This window comes from Geotrypetes seraphini, chromosome 10 (genome assembly GCF_902459505.1).
Source record: "Geotrypetes seraphini chromosome 10, aGeoSer1.1, whole genome shotgun sequence".
Taxonomy (NCBI): domain Eukaryota; kingdom Metazoa; phylum Chordata; class Amphibia; order Gymnophiona; family Dermophiidae; genus Geotrypetes; species Geotrypetes seraphini.
Genome location: NC_047093.1, coordinates 140472723 through 140482340, shown reverse-complemented (window position 1 = coordinate 140482340; position 9618 = coordinate 140472723). Strand labels below are relative to the sequence as shown.

General features: G+C 45.0%; 1 protein-coding gene across 1 annotated transcript; it reads right to left on the bottom strand.

The window, feature by feature from the left end:
• Positions 1–904: 904 nt before the first annotated feature.
• Positions 905–9379, bottom strand: LOC117368670. The gene is made up of 5 exons (XM_033962394.1): positions 9235–9379; positions 6920–7099; positions 5126–5185; positions 4253–4660; positions 905–1032 (listed from the first exon to the last, which is right to left on the bottom strand). Exons 1-5 carry the CDS (start codon positions 9377–9379, stop codon positions 983–985), a joined length of 843 nt encoding a protein of 280 aa, XP_033818285.1. The 3' UTR covers positions 905–982.
• Positions 9380–9618: the final 239 nt, after the last annotated feature.

Genomic DNA, 9618 nt, shown 5'->3' with positions numbered 1-9618 from the left:
AACTGCTTTGTCACCTATTTGTCTCCAATGACCACTGAAATGCTTTTATGTTTCCCTTATATATACTGATTTTGCTAATATTTGCTTATTTCTGATGTGAGGAAGATGGGGTTACCTTCAAAAGCTAATCATAAACTACATTAAGTTAGTCCAATAAAAAAGGTATTATTTTTTTCCTTTATGTTTTTGTTTTATGTCTAAATGTTACATTATCATGTAATCAATTGACCAAACAGCACAATAGTAAAAGTGAGGAACTTCTATGAGAGTTTTATCCCAGATTTCAAACCAGAAGGGCATATACTCTTCCAAACCCCTCCTAATTCCCTTCACAGTAAATATTACCACGATTTTAGATCCTTAGAAGTACCACCTAGCACTCAGACAAATTCATTGTGTCAGGTTTTATGTCCTACTTCCTCACAGGATCTTCGGTGAGGAAGTAGGACATAAAGCCCGACACAGTGAATAGATGGTTCTTCTGAGGATCTAAAACAGGGGTGTCCAACCTTTTGGCTTCCCTGGGCCGCATTTGCCAAAAAAAAAAAAAATGTTTCTGGGGCCGCACAAATGCGCAAACGCTGCAGCAAGACACAGGAGGGAGCCGGCGAGACGGTAAACACCCAAGGGCAGCAGAGGAAAACACTGCATTGCCTTTGACCGGGGCCGCACAAAATACTTCACGGGGCCGCAGGTTGGACACCCCTGATCTAAAATCATGGTAATATTTACTATGAAGTGTTAGGAGGGATTTGGAAGAGTATATACCCTTCCGGGTTGAAGAAAACACTATCATGTCAAACATTTATGCATTTCCATTTGTACCAATGGTGGAAATGTCAAAGAGATGTGTTATCAAATGAAAAAGAGCAGAAAAAAATGCAAAAAAATATTCATGTCTTACCATTTGCCTACAGCAGAGTACACTCTTTTGCGTGAGGGCACAGTATTTGCAAAAAGGCTGCCCTAAGTGCACCCTCTTTCAAAAGAGCCCATAATCAATGACTTTGCTCCCAAATTGTCTTACTGCGCCTTCCGAAAAGAAATTAAGACAGAATTATTTGATAAATGTTTTATTCCCAACATAATAATTTTACTGCATTTACTTAAATTTTTATTGTCTTTTTAGTTAATATGCTGTATTCTTACTATTAATATTTTGTATTTCGCTGATTGTCCAGTTTTTCTCTTTTGTGTAAACCGCCTAGAATTCTTTTGATTGAGGCAGTATAGAAAAATAAAGTTATGTTATGTTATGTTAAAATGATAAAAGAGCAGCCACACAAAACAAATATTCCTGGAAACGACACAGGACACAACATGAAAAAAATATTTTCTTGCTGCCTAGTTTCTACATCCACTTTAAAGCATAAATTTTTATTTATATACCTCAAAAGCCTTTTGGTTCGAGGCGGTTTACAAAAAGAGGCAGGCTGAGTAGTGTCAGCAGTTTACATGAGTATCCAGACAGATGAAAGAGTTTCACACTGAGGTAAGAAAAAGTGTAGTTACTTACCTGTAACGTAGGTTCTCCATGGACAGCAGGATAGTCAGCCACATATGGGTGTTGTCCCAACAGCTCCCAATTTGCGGATAAGCTCTCCAATAACTCAAAGAGATTTTTTTTTTTCTCTCTCTGAGCACATGCAGTGCCCGGGCCCCACTGGGCATGCCCGAGCCCTACCCATTTCCCCCTGCTTCCCCCTAATCCCCAGTCTTTAGTCTCCGCCCATTCCCATCGGTCGGATTTTCTACAGCTCTCCATTACAACTTTTCTACCATCGAGACTTTTTCTACTTACCATCTTGAAGATGCCAGAAACATCAAAGAAATGTCCGGGATGCAGAAAAAGGATGAGTACATTGGATCCTCATGAATTGTGCGTCCGCTGCCTGGTGCTTGCATTGTGCCCGCCTGTCTCCACGTGCGGGAAGCAGGGGGAAATGGGTAGGGCTCGGATATGCCCAGTGGGGCCCGGGCACTTGCACGTGCTCAGTGAGAGAAAAAAAAAAAAAATCTCTCTGAGCTATTGGAGAGCTTATCCACAAATTGGGAGCTGTTGGGACAACACCCATATGTGGCTGACTCATCCTGCTTGTCCTAGGAGAAACAAATCTTTTCAAGAGGGAGGTACCGTATTTGCCGGCGTATAAGACGACTTTTTAGTACCTTAAAATCCTCCCCAAAGTCGGGGGTCGTCTTATACGCCGGGTACAGTTTACATGCCCTTACTTGCGGGGCTGGATGTACTCAGTCGCGCGGCTCTTCTTCTCCCTACCTTCTCTGCTTGCAGCACAGAGCCGAACGGAAGTCTTCCCTACGTCAGCGCTGACGTCGGAGGGGAGGGAGGGCTTAAACAAAGCTTAAACAAAGCCCTCCCTCCCTCCGACGTCAGCGCTGACGTCGGGAAGACTTCCGTTCGGCTCTGTGCTGCAGGCATGGCAGGTAAGGAGAAGGAGAGTAGCCTCGCGGTACCAAGAGAGAGGGGCGGCCGCCCCGCCCCGGTTGCAGCACAGCCGGCCAGGTCCCCTTACTTTTGCGGCACTTCCCCGACCGACCGATAACAGCCCGGGTCCGACAATCCTCCCTGCCCTGTAGCCGCGAATCTAAATTACCTTCTTACAGCAGCTGTAAGAAGGTAATTTAGATTCGCGGTTAAGGGCAGGGAGGTTTGTCGGACCGGGGCTGTTGTCGGTCGGTCGGGGAAGTGCCACAAAAGTAAGGGGACCTGGCTGGCTGTGCTGCACCCGGGGCGGTAGAGAAGGAGGGGGGGGGGGAGAAGGACGCTGAAATGCCATGATGAAGACAGGAGGGGGGGGAAGGACTCTGAAAGCACTTGAAGACAGAGGAGGGAGAAGAACGCTGAAAGCACATGGGGGAATACAAAGGGGTGGAGAAGGAAGAAGGGGTCGTCTTATACGGCGAGTATAACACAAAACTCTATTTTTTAACTAAAAGTTGGGGGGTCGTCTTATACGCCCAGTCGTCCTATACGCCGGCAAATACGGTAGATAAAGAGGCAGGACAGTCATTGTTTGAGAGCTTACCACGTGGGACTGAAGCAACGGAGGTGACGGAGACTTATCCCGGGGGTTTATCAAAAGAGTGGACAGAAGTTCAACATTCCATAAATTCATTTTTAAAAAATCCCAAATAAACCCAGGAGCTGGGGAGACACTATGGGATCCTTTTACTAAAGTGCGCTAGCGTTTTTAGCGCATGCCCAAGATTAGCGCACGCTAGCTGAAAAAAATTACTGCCTGCTTAAAATGAGGCTGTAGCAGCTAGCACACGTGGCATTTTAGCACGCGCTATTCCACGTGTTAAGGCCCTAATGCATTTTTGGAAAAGGAGCCCTATGGGAACGCCCAATACCGGAAAATTCAAGAAAGGGATAAAGACTACCCTTTTCTCAAACTACTTCAACTGAAATTATGAAGTTGACCGAGAAAGGAAACTAGAACTTTCAGGGATACATGTAAATAGATTATAGTTAGTTGAAATGCTCAGCCTTCTTAAGAGGTATAAAAATTTTAAAAAAAGTGTACTGTATAGTATATTTAGCTGCAATAGTAAACCTAGTATTACATGTGTACATACATAGGACAACTGATTTGGTATAAACATGTGCATATAAGTAGGATGATGGATTATTGGCATAACCTTTAATAACTCTGTAACACCACCACAGAGCTCTGTGTCTTTCAGTATAGAGCCCATGCATTGTAACACCTCACAACTCCTTATGGTAACATCTCTACAGAAGCTAATGTATTATATCACCATTACAGAAGCTCATGTAGTGTAGCGCCTTTGCAGAGGCTCATGTAGACCGCTCTGAATTGACTCCCCAGTCATTAGTAGTGGTATAGAAGCTCTCAATAATCAATACTAGGTGCAGTGTCTATGGGCCTACAGCACCTGTTGGTGTCGTAGGCTCATTTGGGAGCATTTCCCATAGTTTACAGTTGTTGATAAAAGGAGGCCTAAGACTCTTGCTCCTTGGGTGAGGTGAGGCTATTAAAAAGCTGCGAGCCTGGTGATCTCTGCTCTTCTGGATATGGAACTTTCCACACCAAATTCACCTTGATACATGAAGCCTCCATCGCTCTCTCTGTCCTACCCCACACTCAACACACCTCCAAGGCTTAGCAGTCAAAGGGTAAAGTGCTACCCCACTGGGATTCCCCCGCCCCACCCCAGAAGACAGGCAGCCGAGGGCCATTAACCGGATGGATTAAGATGTGCTCACCTTTCTGATACTTCACCAGGGTTCTACTACCTTGTGTTGGGGTCGAGACCTTGATGTTTGCTATCTGCAGAAGAAAACTCCGAGTGTCAAGATACCCCAGATCCTGGCTAATCTTCACCAGATCGATCTCATGCTCCCTCCTCACAATATCCTCCAGCTTTGGGAGCTTCAGTCCGGCTGGGAACTTCTTCAGCAGTATGGGCAGCAGCTGGTGGATCTTCTCTACCTGGATCTTCTCTACCTGGGTGTTAACAGGATTTCTAGGAGAGGTATTCTGCGTTGAGGCTTTCATGTGCTCTATAGAAGATGGGATCGTCGGGTAGGGGACTTTGTGGGTGAGTTCCTGTTGACTGGTAGTATGCCAAGCTCTCTTCTGAGGATATGTGCAAACAGACTCAGCTCTGCCACCTGCTGAAAAGAGGTAAGATTGAGCAGTTCCTATATACCTTGCCGAATCTCCAATGTATCAGCCTCAAATCCTTCTACCTCAAAACCAAGAATTGCACAGTTAACTAAATATGCAGATACTCATATATATATCTATTCTATTACATAGGAGAGTGAATTTTCAAAGGCCAGACAAATTTGGAACTTCATCAAAAATTTTAAAAATATGAAAGATGGACTCCCTTTTACAATGCTGGCACTTCTGCACTTTGCTGGCATATTCAGTCCCTGCGCTCTCTGCATTTTATTGGAGTCTCCTCTAGTATTTTCAGCCCCTGCACTCTATGTTTTGCTAGAATCTCTTCCCAATTTTCCTAGCTACACAGTCATAGGTTCAGAATATGAGACTCTAGTTCTACCCTCATTCCACAGACATATATTCCCGTTTGCGAGCAAATTGCAGCTTCACAGAATGTCAGTATTCACCTGGTTTCTGCTTCTTCTTCTTCTTAAACTTGGAGCTGATGTAAAAGTGTCTCTCTTCACCTGTTTTAGGGATAGGAGTGAAGGAGGATCATGAGAAGGGATCAAGTCAATGTTTGCCTTCGCTAAAGTGATTGCTTCTCTCCCAGAGTAATCAAGTTTCAAGTTTATTATAACATTTGATTAATCGCTTATTCCGAATTCTAAGCGATGTACAAAGTAATAAAATTACAAAAGTACAAAATAAGGGGAGACAAACTTAAAAGAAATGTATTATAGCCACTGATACATAATAATGATTAAAATTACAAATATAAACAACAAGTTTCATAGCTACTAATACATAATAAATTAAGATAGACATACATTGATAAAAAAAGAAACAAGAGGAAAACTCGGGATGAAATACAATTTAAATATAAAAGTAGAACAATCAAGGTAAAAACAATAGGATGGGAAATAAAAGATGATAGAAGTAGTAAAAAAAAAAAAAAAAAAAAATTTCAGAGCCAAAAGCAGATCAATTAAACATTGAATGCATCTTGAAAAAGAAGACTCTTTAATTTACTCTTAAATATTCCAAGATTCTTTTCATCTCTTAGGTGAATTGGAAGAGAATTCCAGGATTGAGGACCGTGACAGAAAAAATAGTCTGCCGCCTTGTGTTAATTACTTTAAGAGAGGGAATGACCAACAAATTTTGGTCACTTGACTTCAGAAGTCTAGGCGATGTGTATGGAATTAAAACCCTATAAATAAAGGCTGGGGTTTTAGATGCCAGAGATTTAAAAGTGAGAAGGCATAGTTTATACATAATGCGGTGAGTGACAGGAAGCCAATGAGCTTTCTCAAGTAAGGGAGAGACGTGATCAAATTTTTTGGCTTTCGTAACGAGTTTAATTGAGGCATTCTGAATAATTTGCAGACGTTTAATTTCCTTTTGAGAAAGTCCCTGGAGAAGCGGAGACTCAGAGGGGACATGATAGAAACCTTCAAGATCATGAAGGGCATAGAAAGAGTAGACAGGGGCAGATTTTTTAAATTATGGGGAACCACAAGTACAAGGGGACACTCAGAGAAATTGAAAGGGGGAAGGTTTAGAACAAACGTCAGGAAGTTCTTTTTCACCCAGAGGGTGGTGGATACATGGAACGCGCTACCGGAGGATGTGATAAGCAGGAGCACGCTACAGGGCTTCAAAGAAGGATTGGATAGGTATCTGGAGGACAAAGGGATTGAGGGGTACAGATAGGAGTAGAGGTAGGTTATAGGGATAGGATTAGAGGATTAGAGGCAGTTACATAATCAGTCAGGGACACTGTTCAGGCAATTAGGCCTGATGGGCCACCGTGGGTGCGGACCGCTGGGCAAGATGGACCTCTGGTCTGCCTCAGCGGAGGCAACTTCTTATATTCTTATGTTCCTTTAAACAGAGCATTACAGTGATTCCCCCTGGGGCCCTTCCACTCCCTTATGCAATCTCCCTCCATCTCCCTCCCTCCGTCACACTTAAACCTCTCCATCTTCTTAAGGGCTTGAACTGGTCACCACATCTGCTGAAGGTCAGACATGGCCTTCAAATGGGGGTTAGGGAACAGCAATGCTTTTATCATGCAAAGGACAGCAAAAGAATTGGGATGGGGAGAGTGTATTTGGGAAGCATCATCTTTGGCCAAAGAGAATAGAGAAATACTTGGAAAGAGATAACCAAGGGGGAAAGGCCTGGCCAGATTGAGAGGAGAGAGAATGGAGACCTTCCTGGCACGACTTAGAATGACCCCCTCATCCCTACCGCACCTGGGCTAGCTAGATCATCCCAAATTTGAAGTTGTTCACAGCTCAGAGGTAAGACCTCTGGCCTTCTAAACAGTTTCACCAAGTCCAGGCCACGTTTCAGGGTCCAGCACTTTCTGAGAGCCTTGATTTTCTCTGCACGAGGTAGAGTCGTGAGGCACTGGGATATGAGCCAGCTTATGTCTGTAAAGAAAGAGATATAGGGTGGACTGAACCGTATAGATTCTCATGAGCTTTGGTCCCAGTGCTGTCAGTCCCTCCCCCTTCCCAGCAGTCTCCCTGCACTGGGGATACATAGTGGGCTTCAAGCTCAAAAGCTTTCAGCTATTAAAGCACTCTTACTGGCATGGAAAGCTGTCCTACCGATGCCAAGGCTTACCGATCATAGCAGCCCCCAAGAATCCTATGCTGATGCATTTCAAGAAGAAGTTCATTAGTATTAAAATGAGCACTCCGTGTAATGCACAGCAAGGAATGCAGTTGTTTCCCATGCAAACTTTAACAGCAGGGTTGAAGCTGTCCTTGCCTTACTTTCCTGTCAGTGCCTGAGCGCTGATTGGCTCAGGAACTGGCAGGAATGTAAGGCTATGTAACAGCTCAGACACACAAAAAAAATCCCCTCCTGCCCGCCCATTAAAAAATGTAAACAAACAACCCAATCCCTCCCTTCCTCCCACCGATCCTCCCCAGAGCCATCCATAGCCCCTCCTGCCAAGCCCTTCCACCCACAAAAAAACACCTGGTGGTCTAGATGGCTCAAAAGTTCCCTCTAAGCTGAGCAGGTGTCCTCCAGCTGCATTGCTACCACTAGGGGGTGGAATATTTTCAGTCGCTAAGGACAGGTATGTTCCCTGGAGTCCTGCAGAACTTGCCTGTCCCTCACAATTGAAAAATGTGACAGTAAAACAGCACCCTCTATTGGTGAGACTGTGGGTGGAGGACTCCTGCTCAGCTTAGAGGGAACACTAATAGTTGACGATTGGCAGGAGGGATGCCCACTCTCTCCTGCTTTGGGTCCGCCTCTTCAAAATGGCAGCCCTGACCCTGCCCAGTGCATCCTTCCCCAGTATTTTCCCCTGCACTGAGATACACAGAGGCTTCCGCTCCAGTGCTACTAGTCCCTCCTCCTTCCTCAACACTGTCCCTGTCCTGGGGATACACACGGGCTTCAGTCCCAGCAGTGCATCCCTCACCTCTCCACAGCACTGTTTCAGTCCCAGTACCCCATGTCTGTAAACAACACTATTATCGTTCCAGTCTCCTCTGCTCGCAACCGTGGGAGTCGTCTTCAACTCTGGCCTCTTACTTTCTACGCACACCCAACAGACCGCTAAAGCTTGTCGCATCTACCTCTACAATATTACCAAAATTCACCCCTTCTTCTCTGAGCACACTACTCGGACCCCTTGTCCATACTCTTGTAACCTCACGCTCAAAACTACTGCAATTTACTTCTAACAAGTCGCCCACCGCTATCGGTGCAAAACGTAGCTGCACGGCTTATCTATTGCCAACCTCCCTACACTCATCTCACCCCTCTCCTCAGATCACTTCACTGGCTTCCTATCTGCCTCTGCATACAGTTCAAACTCCTATTACTAACCTACGAGCGTGTTAATGCCATAGCTTCTCTATATCTCTCCTTATGCGCCTCTCAGAGAGCTCCATTCCTCAGATAAGCCGCTCTTAGCTGTACCCTTCTCCCCCACTGCCAACTCCAGACTTTGTTCCTTTCATCTAGCTGCCCCCTATGCCTGGAATAAAGTACTTGAGTTCATTCATCCGTCACACTCCTTCCCTTTAAAAGCAGACTGAAAACCTACCTTTTTGATATAGCCTTCAACTCATAACCCTACTCCCCTCTGCTCACCATCATTGCCAGCAGATTAACCATCCGCCCTAATTGTATCCCTCAACCTGGCATCCTGCTTGGCTGTCTTGGCTGTTTTAGATTGTAAGCTCTTTCGAGCAGAGACTGTCTCCTTCGTGACTCTGTACAGCGCTGCGTACATCTGGTAACGTTCTAGAAATAATCAATAGTATTTATTTGAATTTATATCCCGTCCTGCCAGTCTCTCACCTGTCACACTGTCCCTGTCTTGGGGATACACAGGAGGCTTCAGTGTTCAATACTGCTCACCCCTCCCCACTTTTTTCCCTGCACTGGGGATACACATATGTAGATTAAGACGTGGGAATTAGAACAAAGTAATAAGAGCTGGGGATTGAACTAGAGCAGAAGTGGGAAATACATCCATATCCCTTAAATGACAGAACACAGACTGAACAGAGAGATCATTAATAAATGAGTGTCAGACCTTCCTTTGGGAATGGCTTGAGCTCTGGTTGCCCCTTGAATGAGTGCTGGCTATGTTTCCCTTTTTGGCGGTGACGGAGGTTTCTCTTGCACCCCGCGGTTGGCATAGATCGTGCACACTTAGCGGCAGCCCTTTCTGCAGCCATCCTCCCTCCTGCTTTGTGCTTGAAAAATATGAGCTTGGGTTTCAGTTTCGTTTCTTTTTCCTGAAGGTCGTGAAAACTCTACTGAGGCTTGGTTGAATCTCTCAACATCAGATGCTGCCAGGTTACCTCAGATAAAGGAGGAGCATATGAAGTAGTCCTGGATTTCCGACAGCCACATCATGGTGCACTGGAGTAGTATTTTTCAACTCCGTCCCTTGCTTTTGAGGACACGACCTGGG